Genomic DNA, 21,203 nt, shown 5'->3' with positions numbered 1-21,203 from the left:
TCTTTCCTGCCTCCACCTCTTTTCACTCTATCTGGGCAGGGCCCTTGGGACCTTCATTACAGTCTTGGCGTGGACTTGTTGCCCCGTGTTTTCTGGGCACTTTGGTCGAGTAGAGCAGCACTGGTTAAAGGTTCTCACCCCTCCTCTTGCTGCCCCTTTCCTGCTTTTTTTTTCGGGGTGGGGGGGTGGCAATCAGCGCCAAGCTCCAACCTGGAATATATGAGGTAAAAACAAACCTGGAAGCTCCCTTCCTGTTCTTCACACCAGATCCCTGGCCAGTCTGACTTTTCACTCAGCCTCTCTGTGGGACGTGATGTCCTCAGTGGGAGGATCAGAAGGGCACTTCTGCTACTAGAAGTTGTATTCCACTTTCCTTTCTCCTTTTCTTTGTTGTTTGTTTTAAAACAAGATCTCCCTTTGTAGTTCTGCTGGGATGACAGGCAGGTATCACTGTCCTTGTTCTTTGCCCTCTACTTTTCCAAGTTCCCACATCCCTGCCCTGTCTTCTAGGTGAGATCTGGCGCTTTTCATCTTGTGCTCGCCTGATCCTTGCTGACAGTGCTTCTGGGTGAATTTTTGGAATTAGATTTTCCGTTCTATTTGACTTTTTAAAAAATACAAGATTTTTTGGTTCACATATAAAGAAATTTCACTGTGGCATTTTCATATATATCATTATGTTGTGTTCTTATTTGCCCTTATCCCACTCTGCCTCCCCCTTCCCCCAGTAGGCCCCTGTTTCTTTCATGTCATATATTTTCCACTTTGGGATTTCTTTCTGACTTGCAGCCATTCTCTACCCAGTAGCAGTATCATCTTTTTCAACTCCATCTTCTGGAACAGAGACTATCTCCCTTTCACAGCCTGTGAATGGCTCTTTCTCCTGACATCAGCCATTTCTTGGCACTCAGCACCCCACCTTTTCCTCCCTCCTTGGGGATGGAACCTAGTGATCTCCCCAGAGTCACACCCCTAGTCACAAGTCTCCCTTCTTTTTCTCTCTCCTCTTCTGTTTTTTTTTTTTTTTTTTTTTTTTTTTTTTTTTGTACTGTGTATGCATTCAGAACAGATCCTTTTGTTTCCCTGTACTTCTCTGAACCCAGCAAGTCTCCCGGGAACATTCATTCTGGCTGGGCTGATCATGGCTCTCTCCACTGTCTTCCTCCGCTGACTCAGCCCTCTGAGACCATGCCAGTGGGAGACATCTGTGGCATTTGTCGAGTTCTTCTCTGCCAGTTGCTGTTCTTTCCCCTATATTTTGTGGATGAGCTATAGGAAATCTACAGCAGCCCCAGAGCATCAGAGCACCTCTTTGTCCGGAGCTGGCCCGGTGCTCAGCCATGCCCTTTGTAGATTCGGAAGAGCAGGCTTGCCACACAGGGCTTCTTTGCCCTACATTGCCCATGTCTGACCCTGAGTCTTGTGATCGCATCATAGCCTGGCAGGTGATGTGATCTAGGAACCTGATGCATATTTGGGTTGGTTAGAGTGCTCTGCCTGCATGCACCTGCCTCTTAGGTGGATCCGCACCGAGGGAAAGGATCATGTCCTCCATGCAGCACAAGGCCATGCAGTGCAATGAAAATGGAGCTTGGCAGGCGGCTTTTCACAGCAGTAAATCTGCTGCAGTGGAGCTCCTTTTTTCTCGGTTGGATGCATGATTCCTGCTTAAGGCACCTTGAGAACAGCAGTGAGGCAGACCTCCTCTCTGTGAAGTATATACGAGCTGATGATCGCAGCTTTAATAATTGATACTGAAATGCATTGGAATGCCATTGCTTCACCTCTTAGTAAAACCATTACTAAATTTAGCCAAGTGCAGACTGGAAATGCATACTGTAAGTGCTTAGTTATTAAAATGAGTTTTCTTTCTCTTGACTCCACATGGCTTTAGAATCAGAGTCTGTAACACGCCCTTTGGTTCACTCTTTTATTTTGCAATTGGAAAAACAAACGTCTGATTATTGGCAGAGCTGGGACTCAGGGCAGGCATTCTGCACTGCTTCATTGTCTCTCCTTCATGCTGCTTCCCTAGGGCATAGAAGCATAGGGTTTTACAGTGGGAGTCGGGGTTGCGGGGGGAGGTGAGAAATCCAGGAGCAGACCCTTGGCATGACCTTAAGAGTGAGCTAAGGAGACAGACCTACTTGGTCCTCATTCTTAGAAATAGTTGGCTCATTTCAGTTTCATGAGCTTTCTGGATAAATTTTTAAAGATTTGTTTTGAGCTATGTACATACATGTATTTATGTCTCTGTATGTGAGTGCAGGTGCCTGTGTAGGCCAGAGGCATCAGATCCCCCTGGAGCTGGACTTACAGGTGGTTGAGAGCTGCTGGATGGGGCTGGGATCTGGACTCAGGTTCTCTGCAAGAGCAGTATGTGCTCTTAGCTGCTGAACTCCCTTTCTGGGCATCTTAAATCTACCATGCTAAGTATATTAAATTCTTTTGAACAGTTACTGCCAATTCTCTTTCTAGATATACTGTGCTTCGAACACTTTTTTCTAGAAGTCATGGAGGCCCCCCCCACGACCCTGTCATTATCAACTGAAGATTATTTCACACACACCCTCTTCCTTTTTCCTTTTTTATCCCATGTTGGAAGTTAACCCCAAGGCCTTAGGCATGCTAGGCAAATGCCCCACCACTGAGCTATAGGCATAGTCTTTGGTTTTTTGAGACAGGCTCTTGCATGGGTTGGTCTTGAAGTCACAATTTTCCTGCCCAAGTGCTGGGATTGCAGATGTAGGCCACCATGCCTGGGTTTTAGCTGAAGACTTTTGGCACCACTCCCCCCAAACTGCTAATTTTGTCTTGTTCAGACTGGTCCTGCCCTGGTTCACACTTCAGCGTTACCAACCCTCAGTGGACCTGTAATCTCCAGTGATAATCAACTAAGTTGATTATATGTGCTTTCTGTAAATTTGCTCATTTAACTGTCAGCTCTTGTTAGGGATTTTGGTTGTGGCAAATGATTTGAAAACAAACCTGCTAACTAGCTTTGGGAACAAAGGATCTATGAAGTCATGTCTCTTGTAATACTTGCTTTTGTGTTATTCCCATTTAAATAAGATCTGAAATGAAGTGTTGTCTTTGTGTTTTTGTTATGAAAATGGATTAAAGCCAGGAAACAAACTGGTATGTTTTATTATGACCATTAAAAAATAATTATATTGTAGACAGAGTTTATGGAACTGCTGTTAATGGGGCAGCAGTAATTGACTTAGCATCTGGCCCACTATTGAGCTGGCGTGTTCTGACTTGTGGATCCTGTGTGTTAGTGCATGCTGTGTATCGCCACATTTCTCTAGCCTTCCTCACCTTTCCCCTTGGACTTTTTGCAGGCTATTTTTCTCCCTAAAATATGAATTGAGACATACAGAATTATATATTAGAGGGTGATGAACCCCACACTCCAACTTCTTAACTGGACACCAGGGCCTCAACCTGCCCCCAGACTGTATTAGACCAGCGATGAGTTTCAGGAGGCCAGTGACCCACAAGGCTCAGGAGGACGAACTGAAGTTAGAAGGCATTACTTTTCAGCTTTAGTTCTCTAGTTTCCTAGTACGGCTTTTGTATTGACAAGTACTATTTTTTTTAAAATTTTTTCTCTGAGTATATGAAGTTGTCCCAGAGTAGAAATTAAGTGATTGTTTCCCAAGTATCGAAACCTTTATGTCCTGGTGATATAAGTCAACCGTCCAGAGACATAAAACTACATGTGTGTACCTCTTCCTGTTTCCTTCTCAAAAGCCACATGCTGCCAGGTGAAACTGCTGCTTTTTCTAGCAGGTAGCCAAGTAGCCTTAGTTTTTGCAGTAGCAAGTTAGGAAGGGAAAGTCATTCTTTTGGTTCACAAACAATCCATATGCTCTCTTGTGCTCAGTATATCCTTTAAACCTGGAGAATGTGCATTTTGCCATGAATTCCAAGAATCCCAGGAAACCTGGTGGGTATACTCCTTGGTGCTGTGGCAGCCCATCTCCCCTGTCTGCAGGTGCAGGAAGACATGCTCTGTAACAGAGACAGTTATGTAATTTGAGGGAGCATAGTTAAGTAAACAATGTCATATGAGTCCGGAACCATGGGTAGTCTGCAAACGTAAAAAGGAGAATGTCTGCAACCAAAATGGATTGGAGGTGGGATGTGGGACAGTAATGAGAGAGAGACAATAATGAGAGGGAGTGGCCGTGCTGTATGTACACAATGTGTGCACACCTCTATAAACTGCAGATAAGATCTTTGTGTGTCTACCATGATCCATTGACCCATGATCCACTGACAACATCCTCTGGTCTCAGGAGCTGCAGGATATGAATGTTTGATTAGAGGCTGGAGTCCTTACTTGCCCCTCCTTTCTTCTTCTGGGCCCTGATGTGGGTGAGGTCTCAGCTGGGGGCAGGTGCCTTTGCTGGGGAGGAGGGGAGTGTAATGATGATCCTGATGGTGATGAACATAAAATAATTCATTGTGCATTTTATGTGTATTGTAAAGAGTAACTGTTATTATATCGTTATGGAAGGTAATGTAAGGTTCTTTTTTTTTTAAGCTTTTAAAGAACACATAGCTTTACTCTCTTTTTAGATTTTCTTTTTGTCTTGTACTATTATAAAAGTAGTATAATCACATTGCTTTATATAGGAGAGAAGCTGTGGGAAAGGAGAGACTACTTTCTAATCTTAACATAGACTGACCATCTTTTGCATCGGGGTATATTTGTTCAGATTTTGCAACTCCGCGTATTTTTTGTTGTTACTCATTCCTTGTAACCGCCACCCCACTCCTTCTACTGCCCTCCATCAGAGGCCTCAGAGTTATAAGAGCTTGGTCAAATCCTGGTTCTTGGTACTTAATATCAATGAGGCCTTGGGCAAGTTTCTTAACTTCATTAAACCTTATTTCCTTGTCTGAAAAATGGACATATGGTTATATATTTCATAAATTATAACGGAAAATAAATGATAGAATGTATTTATATAAAGTACCTTATGATTTAAAATTATCTAATTCACTGTGTGGCTCATGAAGAAATGGGGCCTATCCATATTTATATTATATATACATACATGATGAATATGTGTGTATATATTCATAAATGTGTGCATATGTGTATGTCTAGACATATAATGTTTTTGACTTCTTTTAGTATTGGAAGTGTGAGTTTTATTCCTAAGTAAGTGCACCACCTAAATGCCTGGGGGAATTCAGAGGTCATAATTCTCTGCCTGGGATTAATGGCTTGTGAGGGAAGATAGAAGACTTCAGTTCAAAGAAGTGGGTGACTTCTTTGATGATTGTGTAAACATTAGCAGGATCTTGTAATTAATGAATCTGTTGATTGGTTTTCCCTGTTGCGGCTTGTTTTAACCTTTGAAAAATGTGTTATTAGAAAAGGAATGGTACCTTTTAATGACATTAGTTTCATCAAAGCTGCCTGTAATGTTTTTATTTTGTGATTATAATAAACATTTTATGGGCTAAAACTTGTATTTTAGTCCTTTCAGGAGAAAAACCAAGAAAGAATTTTCAAGTGAGTTTTTTTTTTGTTTGTTTGTTTGGTGTTTTTTTTTTTTTCCCCCTAAGTCTAAGTCACTCCAAAGCTTAACCCTTGATTTTTGGGCTTGATTCAAAATAACTATGAAGGATTAAAAAGTCTTTTAAAAACTGATATCTATGAGTGCTTTTAATCTCAGAAAAATATGTATTTTAAGGCTTTCTTGGCTTAATACAAAGGGCTCGCTTATTTTGGAAGGTGAGGTACTTGTTTTCACAAATGTTTGAGAAATGCACAAGTATATTTTATCTCACACTGTGTTGGGTTTAGGATAGAAGTCAGTTTATATTGATTTGAATATTTTTAACTTTATGCATTAAAAATGTGTTTAGTGCTTACACCTAAGGGCATGAAAATTAGGGTATTTTGGGGTTTCCTGGATAGTTAATGAAATTTTTGTCAAAGATGATTTCAATTTTATATGCAGTCAGCTTTTAACCTGCAAAATTTTTTGTGCTCTATAAATTTCAATTTAATACCCAAATCTACGAGTTCTTTGGTTTTAATTATAAATCATATTATGTCTAGTTAAAGGCCAATATAAGTGCAGAAAGAAAGCTAATTACCCCAGCCATTCTTTTGTGTTCCTGAATTTCACATCTAAATAATTGAAGTGACTAGGGGAGAAAAAGAGAAAGTGGATTAGCCGTGAGTTAATTTTTATTATCTTGAAGGAAGTTTATGAATTGAGAGAACTGAAACTACTGTCAGGCCCATAAACTTGATAATATGCAATATTATTGCATTGATAATATGCAATAAAGTTGATTTGCCAATATAATTTGAAGAGTACCTCTTCTAATACTTTTTTACTCTAGAAAAATGCAAAAGAAACAGAAATGGAAGTATTTAAGGCCGGCATTTTCTTTAGCTCATACTTTGGGATGAGCCTGACTCCATAATACTAATGATTTTTATTTTACAGGGTGAAAAGTTTTCCATTAAACATGTAATTTTGGGGTTTGATTTTTTTTTTTTTTAAAGAGTCATTAGTGCTTAAAATGAGAAACGCAAAATTACTGTGAGGCTTAACTAAAGTGCTTTGCATATTAGCAAATACTTAGTAGGACCAATCGTGTTTCCCCCTTTGGTTTATTTAGAAGACTTGCACTGTCTGCCAGATGCTGCTTCCTAACCAGTGCAGTTATGCTTCACACCAGAGAATCCATCAGCACAAATCTCCCTACACCTGCCCCGAGTGTGGGGCCATCTGCAGGTCGGTGCACTTCCAGACCCACGTCACCAAGAACTGTCTGCACTACACACGGAGAGTTGGTTTTCGGTCAGTATATTGTTCACTTCTGTGCAAGTACAGGTCATTCACTGGTAACTGCACTGTGATTTGAGGGGTCTACATACATAGTCCTCAGGGTTATCTGGTGATACTTCAACTCACAGATCCTCTGGGAACCTAGCTCATTGGTAGTAGAGGTGACGCTTGCAGCCTCTTCGTGCCACATTGGCCTTGCCCATCCATACAGATGAGGATAAGTGGATGTTCCTTCTAGACAAATGTGTGGAGGCTTGGCCGAAACTCAGTCTTCATAGCCTTTTCTTTCTACACACATTGATTGCCACACTTACCATATTTATCAAGAATACCATGCATTCCTGCACCTCTTACTGTTTTTCCTTTGCTAATGAACAGGAAAATGGTGAGATGCCCATCCAAGTGGGCATCCTTTCTGGATCTTATTGGAAGACCTTCTCCAAATAGCCTTCCCTTCCTCCTCTTTTACCTGACTTCCAGTTTCTTCCTCGTCTATACATCTTTTCAATGTCCCTGAGGAGTCCAGGATGTGTATTTCACACATCTGGCAAGTTTAATGTTAACTTGTCTAGGGTTGGGTGATGATAAACTGTTCTCCAACTTTGTGACTTTCTTAAATGTGTTCTCTTCCTATTTATATTTTGATTGGAAGGAAATCCCCCCAGGAGAATATGTCACAGTAACACAGTATCTTGTTCCAATAGAGGTACTACTGTGGTACATGTTTCTCTTGATATGCTTGGTTAGACTATTAGCATGTTAGGCTGTTAAGATGCAGTAACTTTTCTTATTTGTAATTCATTTTCACATTTTATCAAAATAAGGTAGCATTGGTATGATTTTATTTTATTACATTTCACTTTAGGTTCTAGGATCATTAATTGCTACATAGCTCTGCCCATTTTTTTAACACTAAAATATGAGATGGAGCCCCATTTTTATTTATTATTATTATTATTATTATTATTTTATTATTATTGAGCTAGGTCGCCCTGTAGTCCCAGTTGGCCTGGAACTCCCTATGTAGAGCAAACTGGCCTCAATTTCCTAGAAATCCACCTGCCTCTGCCCCTTAAGTGCTGGGATTAAAGTTGTGTACCACCATACCTGGCTTTGGATTCCCATTTTTAATCTTGTACACTCACACTTGCAGTGCTCAAATGCCTTATGGATTGTGACATAACCTTATAGGAAACCTTTGGTTTAGAAATCAAGAAACCAGGGGTTTTCCTTTGGGTCTGATTTGCTTGCACCTACGTATGTGGAAATTCGTGTGCCCCCTCTGCTCTGTGGTACTCTACCTATTAACACAGGGGATGACCTGCCTCTGATCTACTGGGATAATCAGGTGCTCTAGAGCCACAAGTCCACATAGAATAATACTTTGATGCTTGGAGACAGTGACTGGGTTCTGCGTCCAAGGGAAGGCAGCTCTGCGGCACTGTACACTGCCATTCTTTCCACGAGTGTGAAGCTTTTCTCCAATGTTTAGATCACTCTCATACAGTGGAAATGAAGCTAGGTTGAAATGAATAGAGAACAGAGTTCTGTAATTTTTTAAGTATTTGTGATATCTTTCCCAAATGAAGACAGAAAGCAGCTTGAACAGTCACCTCTGCTCAGCTTTTGTCCTCAAGTTCAGAGTCATTTAAATTGGGTACTTTCAACTTTACAGTTCAAATTTTTGCGATGTTTTTGTTAACTATGGATTTCCCCTGCTAGACTTGAGGTGATACAGACAGTAAGAACACCCCACCTGTGTGGGTTTTGTTTTGAAATGAGATCCCACTGTGTAGCCCTAGCTGGCCTGAAACTCACTGTGTAGACCAGGCTGGCCTTATTGTGGTGATGCGCCTCTCCATTGCTGTAATTATAGATATGCGTCACCACACCCGGTTCCCATATTTGTTTATTGTGAAGTTTAATTCATGTTAATTGCTTTAAAAGAGAAAAACTTTTAAACATTTTTCATGCCCCCCCCCCTTTTTTTAGACAGGGTCCTAACATTGTGGACCATACTAGCCTCCAACTGTGAAAGACATCCTGCCTTTGCCTCTGGAGTGCTAGGATTACTTTTGCTGCTGTTTTAAATGATGGGCTCATGGGATGGATGCTTGAGTGGGCCTAGCAACCTGTTGGTCCTGCACTGTTTGTCTCCTTCTTGCCTCCATAGCTAGCTGATCATTTGAGGTTTGCTCTTTCTGTAGCCCGAGAAGCCTTTCCTGTGGCTGCCACTCCTGCTTTTATTTCTTCTGAGACAGTTGCCTTGCTTCCTCTTCTTGCTCATATTGCATCTCCTAAACACTGCCTCCTGTTTAACTTAGTAAAGGTCCATTAAGGATAAAAGCCAAGTATTTTTTCTGAAATTTCCTGCCTCCTGATTCCCTGGTACATTCATCTAAGAAGGGATTATAGTAGGACTGCATGCTCTGAAGATTTTAAAAATTAAAAATAAATAAAGAGAGCTAGCATGATAACAAATGCCCATAGCCCCAGTACTTGGGAGGCAGATTTCTCATACCATTACGGTACTGTAGGAACCTTTGGAATTCCATGTTCTGTGTGCCCATCTCACTAACACTCCCTGTTAGCTTCTGTTGTCCGATGGGCCTTTTCTGTCACCTGTGGGCAGATCCATTACCATTTTGTCCTTTCTCTTCCCTCTGCTTCCTTTTGGCCTCAGTGAAACTCTTTGGACCGAGTCAGCATCACTTCTGCTCCCGCTCACAGGCGGGATACTCTAGCGTCCTTTGCACCCTCTCCGGGAAGCCTTCCCCTCACACACTCCAGGGACTTTTGAGCATTAGTGTGCTTCTCTTTTTTCTTTTTGCCTCAGTCTTTTGCTTTAAACACCATCTTCCTATGCTTGGTGGGAAGATGTGTATGGTCTATGGCATGGCAGACCCTTGGACATCATTTGGGTGGTGTTGGGACGGGTGGGCATGTCAGGGCCTAGTGACAGATTCCAGCACATCTCTCTGTGGCCATACCACCTTAAACACTCCCAGTCTCGTCAGATTCTAGGTCATGGGCATCCTCCCACAGCCAGGTGTCAGGGTGTCATGCTATGTTCTTTGGCTCTGAACTAGCCCTCATTTTCCCTGTAGTTGCTAGCTTCTAGGGGCAGGTGGGACCAAATATGGTCTGTTCAACTCTTATCATTTTACAAGTGAGTGACTGACACAGAAAGGAGCATTAACCTGTTCTACACAACACAGTTAAGCTAATCCAAAAGTATTCAGTATGTTTGTCTGGCTACTGCATTGCTCAAAACAGATCTCCTGTTAAAAGGGTGATGAAGCTTTCTTGTTATTTTCCTGTTGTTTAGAGTTTTAATTTCTGTGTTGCTGAATATTGTACCTTAACACATTGAAAATGAGAATGCATAATGATTTTTTAAAATGCCTGCAAAGCCTCACATGGCGCACTTTGTTGAATACATATGATTCAGAATATACATTCTCTGTGTGGCTTCACAGGCAGCTCCATGATTCCATGAGTTTTGCTAAGCCTGGAGGGTTTAGGCCTGCCTTAGGAGTCTCTGGACATGGTGTCCTAGAGGGCAGGCCCTGTCTGCAGCTTTGTTTCCCAGTGACTCACACACAAGATGTTTTTAAACAAGTTCTGTCCAGAAGCATGTGTGCTCACCCTGGAGGCTGCAGAGAGCTTTCTTAAACAGTTTGAACATGTGAACCAAGGAGACGCCATCATCAAGTGGAGATATTATTACAAGTAATGCCGAGAGTCCTTATGTGAAGAAGAGGAGCCAGGGGAGAAATGTACCCTTAGTTTTAAAGTTTTTCTGTGGGTTGAGATTTTAGCAAGGAATGAGCTAATTGTCATACTTAGAAATTCAAAAGGTAAGGTTACGTAGGAGTCAGTTGTTTTAGAGATGCCGATTTTTCAGAATCCTAAAATACATGTAATTTTAAAAAGAAATACAAGCATATGCAAATTTATTTTTCAGCAGACGAAAACCTAGGTGGTTGACCACCTCCACTGTGGGGGTCACCATGCACCATGTATAGCCAGTTTGTACTGGGAAACTGTGGACTATGCTCAAGAGCCTCTTTGTGTGCCCCTCTCTGTCCATCTGTTGAGGACATATAGGTTCATATCTAAAGGCCTCTTCCATTGCAAATGTCTTTGGGGTGGTAACCTTAAGCTCTCATGCCAGAGCCCAGGATGTGAACGACCTCCTCAAAGCCAGGATCCCTGCTTTGTTCCCTGGCTCTGATCTGGTCCATCGGTTCACTATGGACATCCTTCCTAAAAACAATAAGGATGCTCCAAACACTGGTCATTTACAGTTCAGTTTTCTTCATGATCTTCCCTCTGAAACATCCAAAAATAATTTTACTCTGTTATAAATAGAAAAAAGCAAAGTATTTCCAAAAAGCCAGGAGAAACCTATGTGGACTGTGAAATATGTTCCTTTTACCCCAGTTTGTACACAAATATCATGCGTATTTGGTAGTCTGTGCTAACGATGGTGTTGTTTCTCTAACAGATGTGTACATTGCAATGTTGTGTACTCTGATGTGGCTGCACTGAAGTCTCACATTCAAGGCTCTCACTGTGAAGTCTTCTACAAGTGCCCTATCTGTCCAATGGCGTTTAAGTCTGCCCCAAGTACACATTCCCACGCCTACACGCAGCATCCTGGCATCAAGATAGGAGAACCAAAGTAAGTCACCCTGATGGCTGAGGAGGTTGTTGTTCTAGTGAATAAAATTTTAAGATCTGAAAATTTGTGCAGCTATGTTGATTTTTTTTTTTAATGCTCTGAGAAGTATACCTCATAGCTTGCCCAAATCTTTTTTATTTTTTCTAAGTAAAGTCTTTGTCCAAAAAATGGTCACCTACTATTTATGCTCTTATTATCAATTTTTGCTCAACAAACAGATATTTATCAATTTTATTCTTAAGATGATTTTTAACAGGTTCTAGAAAAGTTATAAAGTATGCAAACAAAAAAAACCCAACTGTCTTGTTTAATTTTTTCATAGGTTATTTATTGTAGGGTACACTTTTCCCAGTAATATTCAGAAGATGAAGTCAATTTAAGACACTGGTTCCTGGATTTAATTATATTGCCAGGACAAGTTCTTGATTAGTGGAAGTAATTTAATTTTGCTCAAGGTTCTTTATTTTAGTGGTTTTGGCTTTAGGGCTGTTAAACAGATAGGGCTGCCTTCCTGCTACCCGGGCAGGCCAGCAGAGGGAAGGAGTGTGGGTGTGGGGGCTGGTCAGAGTGCCACCACCTGCCAGCTAGAGCCCTGGGACTGGTACTTATCTGTCTCAACCTCTCCTATGAAGTGCAGGTCATGCTTGTGCACCAGTGTCTATGGGAGGGAAGAATGAAGTAAAGTGTTTAGAATGTGTAGCCCACAGTACCTGTTTGGAGGGTTCCATAAGCAGTAGTTTCTATATTTCTTCACTCCCTCTCTGTGTACACACAGTGTTCCTGGTGGTATTCATTTTATTCCTGGATTCATTATGGCTGTAAAGTTTGATAATTACATGAGGCTAGATTGGCTTTTCAGTTTCATTGATGCATTTTTATTTTATGTGTATGAGTGTTTTGCCTACATGTGTGTAAGTGCACCACATACGTACCATGCCCACAGAGACCAAAAGAGGGTGTCAGATCCTGGACCTGGAGTTATGGATGGTTGTTAGCCACCATAACAGGAGCTGGGAATCCAATCCAGGTCCTTTGCAAGAGCAGCCAGTGCTCTTAACTACTGAGTCATTTATACAGCCCCTATTGGTTTATTTTTTTATATGTAACTCCATTATCAAAAGTCTATGGGGGAAAATATGCAATACACTATGCATATCTGTATCTTCAGATTTTCTTTTAATATGGGGGAAATGGGATTGAATGTGTAGAAATGACGGTTTACTAAGACAAAGTTAAAATCTAATTTTATTGGGCTAGGACTTCCTCTTGATCTTTTGTATGTTGATTCTCAAAGTGAGCACAGGTTACAAATTAGGGGATCCACATATAACTTGATGTCTTCCAGTTGAGACAGGAATTGGCAAATGTTTCCTCAGTGTCCGTGATAGTAAGACTTGTGAGCATTTTCCTCACAGTGGATATAGGTTCTTTATTCTAGTAAAGGTTTTGTCTGAAATGTATATGGAATGAGGGATAGTCATTGTAACTTGGAAATATAGGGCAGTAGATAAGCTAAAATAATTTTTCTCAGATTTAAGTACAGTAGGTTTAGAATTTTCATAACTTTACGTAAAGAAGTATTTTATAGTGTACAGTCCCCTGCCCATTATCCGCAATTTTGCTTTCTGTAATTTCAGCTAACCAAGTTCAACTAAATCTGAAAATATTAAATGGAAAATTCCAGAAGTAAAGTTTCTAAATTCTAAATTGTATACCATTCTAGATAGTGTGGAAGAATTTCTCACTGTCCTACTCCATCATAGCATGAACATCCCTTTATTCAGTAGGCTGATGCTGTGTATGTTCCCTGCCTCTTAGCTGCTTTGTAGCTACTGTTGTTGGACTGGCTGTCGTGGTGTTGCCATGCTGTGTTCAGGTAATCCTGATTTTACTTAATAATGGCCCCAAGGTGATGCCAGGACTGCCTGAGAGAAGCTGCAAAATGCTTTCTTTAAAAAAGAGGCTAAAATTCTGGGCTATAGTTAGGAAATGGGGAAAACAATCATATGCTAAGATCTATGATATGAACAAACCTTCTACCCATTGAATAGTGAAGGAGAAAAGTGAAATTAGTGCTAATTTTCTGTCTCACCTCTGAGGAAGCTGCAGCTAAGCATATGATAAATGTTGATGAAGAAGGCATTAAATCAGAGTGCTCAGTATTTCTGTGGCTTCTGGCCTCCACTGGGGGTGGTGGTGGTATCCTAGAATGGGTCCTCGATGGATAAGAGGGGAAAACTATACTCCATAGGAAAATACTCTAGTTTTTCTTTTTCTTATTTTTTGAGATTGACCCTGTAGCCAAGCTGACCTCAAATTCACCATCCTCTTGCCTCAGCTGCCAAAGTGCTGGGAGTACAGGCACAAACCACCAACCCCTAGCTTTAGGTCAGTATATTCTTTAATTTTTTTACTACTAGGGTTCTTCAGTAAGTGGACATCTAAAAATAGGCGTAAATGACCACGTTTTTAAGCTACAAAATGAAAATGAATGAGCTGACGAAATGGTAAACAAAAGCCTCAACCAGTAAAGCTTTGTTAACAGTATCACTCAGTGTCCAGCTGGTGTTCAGCTGAGTCCAGCTCATACCCTGGTTATACAGCAGGTGCTGCCTCAACTCTGTGGGGCTCCCGAGGCCTGAGACAGTTTCTCCCTTCCACCCCTCCCATTTAAGCTACTGTAAGACTTCTTACCTTATGGCCATTTGCCCACATTTGACCCCAAAACCTAATTTTGGAATTAGCTCTAAAATAAGCTAAAACAAGTGTGTGGTCCTGACCTGGAAGGAACTTCAGGTGCCAAACTCTCCCAGTGACTGGATGGCAATGGTTATGCAATGATCCGAAATTATGCAAATGATTCAATTTTTTATTAATTAACATCTATCTTCCATTTTCTGTAGTGAGTGTATAGATGTTTGAACATACACCAAAAAGTCCAATAGCCTTAGCGCCTCAATTTGTAAAGCACCAGGCAAGATTTAACTTACCATGTTTATAATGTTTACTGTGTCCCAGATACTGTTGTAAGCACTTCCTTTCTTGCTTCCAGGTTATAGGTGGGTGAATTTCCCCGCTGCCTGAAAGGGTACTTTGAGCCTTTAATCTTCACTAGATAGTTTGAGATCATTGTGAATGTCTAGTACTATATTTTATGTGGATAACTTTTTGTGTCATTTTATTTTTTCTTTGATGGTAAATTAACAGCAGGGTTTCCCCCTTCCCATGCTTTCCTTTTATGTGTTGTTTCTAAATGTATGTAAGTTCAGAAATGATAACTCTAAAGTTAAGATCTGTATAAGAGACAGAGCTTTGGAGCGAGTTCCTGGAAGGGAAATGGAATATTGGCATGGTAGAGAACCCCATAGGTCTCAGAGAGGATACCTTGGCCCTGGATTTCTTTGTCATCAAGATCTAACGTGTGTGCCTCTTAGGTAGTGTCAGTTCACCTTCCCCAGGGTGTGAGAACCAGGCATGCTGTGGAGGGCAGTTCTTTGTACCTGCTGGAATTCAATCAGGGGTGATGGAATTGCCTACAGTGACAGTGCCAGTGCATAAAATCCCCAATTTTCTTGTTTTTGCATCCTGTTTGTGTGCAGCACTGTGCCTGCAGAGTTTGACCTGAGTGAGTGTGTTTGGTTTTAACCCCTCTGTCTTCTCCCCACTCTGTTCTCTGTTATGCTGTGGTTTGGGGTCATTTAAGATTGGGTTTTAGAACTGGCCTTCCCAGGCCTTCTCAGCCCTAAATACCTCCTCCCCTCAGCACACACTATTGACCTTTTTGTCCCAGAAGCTTGGCTAAGCTCTGCCTTTGCATTGAGGGGGTTGCTCCCCCCTTTTCTCTGCCAGAAGATTGTTTCTGTAGGGGCTTTCCCATTGTTACTGTGCGGTTTGGTTCATTTTCATGCTCTGTCCTTTAAAACCATACTTGTGAGTTTGTGATACTCTTGTTGTTTCTATTTTTTAACATCAGCACCAGCTTTTAATGGTTTCTGCCCCATGATAATGTTGGACTTTTGTACTGAGAACTCTTGGGTGCCCTTCACCCAGAGCCCCCAGCTGTTGGCATTTATAGAGTCTGCTCATGATTCTCATGTTCCACCCTCCCTCTCATACTTGAGAGAAACAGAATGTTATGACCTACTACTTTAGTGTCTTCTCTTCCCTTTGAAATGCATACTCTTCAAAGTCAGTACACAGTCCTGCTCAGGAAGTTGGTGTTGACTGCCATGCCAGCCCATTTGTAGATTACATTCAGGCCTTTCCAGTCATTGAGGCAATGTCTTTGTCCTTTCTTGTTCAAGATCCTGATCAGAGTCTGTCCTTTGGATTAAATTGTACTGTCTCTTCCCTGCCCTCCATTTGGAACAATTGCTCTGGATACCTCCCACCCCTAAAGAAGAAACAGCCTTTCCTTCTGGGGATGGCCCTCCCTGTTGTACATGCTTTCTAGAAGAAATCTTACAGAAACGAGGCTGTTTGTCTTCTCAGTGGGTCACATTGGATGCCCAGCCAGTATCCATTTGTCCCACTAGCTAGTGGTGCTGTCAACTTGTATCATTGATCCAGGCTGGTATTGCAGCATTCTCCACCACAGCACCCCTTTTCCCTTTTTATATTCCTTAGTGGTTTTTGTTGTTACTCTACCTTTTGAGACAAGCCCAGGATGGCCTTGAATTTGCTATCTTTCTGCCTCTACCACTTAAGTTGCTACCATACCTGGCTCCTTAATGTTTTGTGGGGAAGTTTTCTGATAACATACCAGCAATCTGTTCCTCAATTTCCTCAAAAAGATGCTAAGTAACTATGTCATCTTTGGTTTTATATTTTCTGTTAGTAGGTATAAGACAACACAACAAAAGAAACAAAAAAACTCCCCTCAAGAGAATGAGGGGAGCATGAATAAAATGAGAGCCATGCCTTTAAAAAAATTAGTGTGTGTGTGTGTGTGTGTGTGTGTGTGTGTGTGTGTCCGTGTGTCCATCTGTCCACAGAGGACTTAGGTCCACCTGGAGCTGGAGTTATAGGAGGTCGTGAGCCACCCAGCATGGGTTCTGGGATCCGAACTCATCTTCTGAAAAAGCAACAAGCACTCGTAACCACTGAACCATCTCTCTAACCCCATGGCTTCATGGTCACATTTGAAATTCTTATGTGGAAAAAGAGAGATATATTTAATTTTAATCAGAGCCTTGCTATTTAGCTCTGGCTAGCCTGATACTATATAGCAGGCTGGATTTAAACTCACAGCTATCTCAGCCTCTCCTGAGTGCTGGGATTATAGGGATACACCAACCTCCATACTTGGCTAAATCTACTCTTTGGCAGAGTATTGCATCATATCGTGTGAAGCTGTGGAGGAATTCTCTCTTAAGAACACCCTCAGGAAAGACAAATGGTCTCCTAGGGCATTCCTTTCTCTAGCTTTTCTGTAGAATTTTCAAGTGAAACTTCTTTTCTTTGCTCTTCTCTGGCCTTTGCCTTCAGCTGGCTTTCCTCTGGCTTTTTTTTTTCTAAACTATTCCATAGATTCTTTGTGCCTTTTCCCACAGTTCTTCAAAGGACAGACTGATTGCCACAAGGCTATCATGGAGGACCAGGATGACCCAAAGCGGTTACTGAGAAAGGGTGACTGCCGTGGCTGGGCTGTTCGCAGGGGGCATCTTTTGCACACCTCCATCCCCAGTTCCCTCTCCAAATACCTCTTGCCCAAGCTTCAGGAGTGGGCCTAATCGGGTAAAAGGGATTTGAAGATTCAGATCTGCTGAATATTGATTTAAGGTTATTGCTTTTTCCAGTGTATTAGGTATGGAAATAGTGTACAGTGCACAAGCACTGTAAGCTGTTTTCCAGAAGCACTGGATTTCCCTATGGTGTGGGGTTCTCTTTTTATTGCTGGTAGTTGTGTGCTGGCATACAGTGTTATGTACTGAGAACTAGTATAGAAACGGTGACAATTCAAATGTAAAATTGTTGCTAACTTTAAATATAAACTTGGAGCAGTTGTCTAGGTATTAGAGTTTGGGTCTCTAGTTCATTAATCAAATTAATTTTTCAAGTTAGGGTACCACCATTGAACTGTATTGCTTAGTTTGAGCTTTAAAAAATACCCCAAATTCTTTTTCAGGTTAGGATACTACTGTTGGGTTGTATTGTTGTTTGATTTCAGAGGAAAAAAAAAGATGCTTTTGCTTTGTTTTAAAGTACTGAAAGGTTTTGTACAAACAAGTCCATTGTAGGCTGTGGTGAGTAAAGTCACTGAGACTTCTGAACAAATGTAGCTGAATGTATCCTTCCTCAGAATTGAGTGATGATGTCAGTTGTCTGGAAGTTTGTTTCAAAGCTAAAATGTTGTTCTTTTGTTTGTGTTCTCTCAATGCTTCGCTTCCTGAGTTTCTTAGACGCCAAGTAGCAGCTCCTTTGACTTGCGATGAGGCTGACTGACGTATCTTGCTGCGCTTCTTCTGTTCTAGAATAATCTATAAGTGTTCCATGTGCGACACTGTGTTCACCCTGCAAACCTTGCTGTATCGCCACTTTGACCAGCACATTGAAAACCAGAAGGTGTCTGTTTTCAAGTGTCCAGACTGTTCTCTTTTATATGCACAGAAGCAACTTATGATGGACCATATCAAGGTGTGTGTGCGCGTCTCTCCTCCCTTCTAAGTGAACTGCAGATATATGCATGGTCATAGGCCCTGGCTGAGCTGCAGAGTGCTCAAGAGCACACCTCTCTCTATCCAGGGAAGGGATGGACACTAGGATACCATATGCTGTCCTTATGTTCACCTGGCTGTGGGGTACTATTTACTCAGGAGTCCTGCTCTGCCTCTCACAAGATTGATGAAAGGGAACAGATGCATGCATGCTCTGTTCTAAAAGAATAATAAAGTTATTAGGGTTCTTTATATATACATGAAAAGGATGACTGTGGGGCTGGAGACATGGCTTAACAGTAAGAGCACTGGCTTCTCTTCCAGAGGACCCAGGTTCAAGTCCCAGCACCCACATGGCTGCTAGCAAGCATCCATAACTACAGTTCCAGGGAATCTGACGCCCTCTTCTGGCCTCTGTGGTCATTGCATAGCATGGCTACACTTACATACATGTAGGCAAAACACTTGTACACAAAATAAAGATAAATTTATTTTTATAAAAGAAAATGATGATCACGTTTTCTTTCTCTCTTAAAAGATTTTAAAATTATGTGTGTATGTGTGTCTCTGTGTGGATATGTACATCTGAGTGTAGATATTCAGAGGCAAAGGCAGTTATAGATGGTTGTGACCTACCTGATATGCATTTTGGGAATCAAACTGAAGTCCTCTGCAAGAGAGTACACACTCTTAACTGCTGATCTATTTCTCCAGCCCCTGAAATTTTCTTTTTTAAGAACCATGTCATACAGGATTTAGAAATAGGAGCTTTGGTATTTTCAGAAAAATAGAGTTTTTTTTTTTTTTTTTCCCCCTGAAATTATGTAAGCACTGAAATTTGCATTGTATTTGTAGTCCTTACATTCTTCCCCCTACAAAAGTACCATGTAATCTGGGTATGGTGGTGCGTACCTTTAATCCCAGCTCTCAGGTGGCAGAGGCAGGTGGATATGTGATTTGAGGCCAGCCTGGTTCCATAGCAAGTTCCACACTATCCAGTGCTGCATAGTGAGACTGCTCAAACAGCAAAAAACAGACCAAACCATGTAAGTTGATAGTTACGTATTCAGGGTAGAGTGGGTGCTTGACACCTGCTATGGGTGTCTAGCTAATGAAATGTGCAAGTGTTTTGTTTGGACTCTCCTCTTTCTATCCTCCTAAGGGGCATGAAGCTCTATTTTCAGCCTTTTGAGCTCACAGAGGCTGGTGCTTAGTTCTAGCTTCTTACCTGTTCACCGTGATAGCGCCACAGTTTTGTTTCCTGTGCAATTAAAAGATGATATCCCTTGGCTTTCAATTAAATGGCCTCCTTTTCACACAGATACATGATACGGATACTGTCAACTGTCTTTTGCTCTGAATTTTTTAAAATTATTTTTATTTTATGTGTATGTATGTATTGCCTGCATGTAGGTAAATGCACCCATGTTGTGCAGTGCCCACGGAGGTCAGAAGAGGCTGTCGGATCCTCTGGGACTGGAGTTACAGAGAGTTGTTAGCTGCCATGTGGGTGCTGGGATTTGAACCTGGGTCTTCTGCAAGAACAACCAGTGTTCTTAACCATTGAGCCATCTCTCCAGCCCTGAGTTTTTTTCTTTAAAATACTTTATACTCCTCACCTCAAACAGTCAAAGGACAAATGAAGTCTCTGAAATATTCTGGTCTTTACCTTTCTCAAGGTAAAGATGGTGGCATTATGTGGGGGAATAAAGACACAGGAAGGATGCTGCCTCACCCTCATATATAGTAAGATTCTCTTAAGGTGGGGCTAGAGTGATGGCTCAGTAGTTGAGAATACTTGCTACTCTTGCAGAGGACCTAAGTTTGGTTCCCAGCACCCATGTGGCTCACAACCACCTGTAACTCTAGTCGCAGGGGATTTGATACCTTCTTCTGACCTTGTGTATGTGTGTGTTTAAAAATAAATCCTAAGAAAGATTCTCTTAAGGTATTTAAAATGTTTTGGTCAAAATTATAAAGTTATTTTGGCAGCAAATATTAATGAATGACAGTAAAATAACTGCAAATAAGAACTTGGGGACTTCGACATTTGTTCAAAATATTTTAAGGGGTTCTAGAGGTGACTCAGCAGTTACAAGTGCTTACTGCTCTTTCAGAGGACTTTTAGTTGGGTTCCCCAGTACCCATGTCAGGCTGCTTACAACCTCCTTTAACTCCAGCTCCAGGGCACCCAACATCCTCTTCTGGCCTTCATGGGTCCCATATATATGGCATACACTCAGACATACAAATTATGCACAAATAAAATAATAAAAATCTTTTTAAAAACACAACAAAGTAGCCCAAGATATTTGAATATGTTATGTGCCCCCTTCAGAAAAATACAGAGACTGATAGACTGGCTTCTGGGCATGGTGGTGCACACCTATAATCCCAGCCCTTGGAATTTGGAGGCGAGAGGATCAGGAATTCAAGGTCATTCTCAGCTATGTAATGGGTTTGAGGCCAGTCTGGGCTACATGAGACTCTGAAGAGAGGTATGGGGTAGAAATTACCTCTTTAATTTTATTATTTTTATTTTATGTGTATGAATATTGCCTACATGTATGTAAGTGCACCTGTGTTGTGCAATGCCCACAGAAGTCAGAAGAGGGTGTTGGATCCCCTGGAACTAGAGTTATAGATGGTTGTTAGCCACCATGTGGATGCTAGGAACTGAACCTGGGTCCTCTGCAAGAGCAGCAAGTGCTCTTAACCACTGAGTCATCTCTCTAGCTCTGGATATAACCTCTTAAGAGGCTTTTGAGCAATTTGGTTTCTGGAACTTTATCTTGGAATCAGGAAGTTGGGTCAGGGGTTTTGTGAATAGGGTCTTCTTGTGTTAATAATGAATTTGGATGAATACAAGTCTCAAGGAATAGAGACCAAGGAGGAGTGGTATAATCCTATGGTCAGATAGAGGACAGAATTGTTTTTTGTTATCTGAACCTTACAAGCCTACATGATAAGAAAATAGTGGGACTGCTCTCATTTCAACTATGTTCTGTTGTCTTACACTTATGCTGCATTATG

At 41.4% G+C, this 21,203-nt stretch overlaps 1 protein-coding gene across 16 annotated transcripts in view; it reads left to right on the top strand.

The window, feature by feature from the left end:
• Positions 1-21,203, top strand: part of Znf532 (zinc finger protein 532) — a 130,902-nt gene that overhangs the window by 65,221 nt on the left and 44,478 nt on the right. For 15 of the 16 annotated variants that reach the window (XM_029557333.1, XM_029557326.1, XM_008855357.3 and 12 more), the window contains 3 exons: positions 6,658-6,839; positions 11,338-11,514; positions 17,988-18,150. The exons of the other annotated variant lie outside the window; for it this stretch is intronic. In XM_029557333.1, coding sequence (XP_029413193.1) covers positions 6,658-6,839; positions 11,338-11,514; positions 17,988-18,150 — 522 coding nt within the window. The remainder of the gene's footprint in view (positions 1-6,657; positions 6,840-11,337; positions 11,515-17,987; positions 18,151-21,203) is intronic. 16 annotated transcript variants of the gene reach the window in all.

The sequence above is a fragment of the Nannospalax galili genome, unplaced genomic scaffold (genome assembly GCF_000622305.1).
Source record: "Nannospalax galili isolate Female #2095 unplaced genomic scaffold, S.galili_v1.0 scaffold567, whole genome shotgun sequence".
Lineage (NCBI taxonomy): Eukaryota > Metazoa > Chordata > Mammalia > Rodentia > Spalacidae > Nannospalax > Nannospalax galili.
This window is presented reverse-complemented; position numbering and strand designations above follow the sequence as displayed.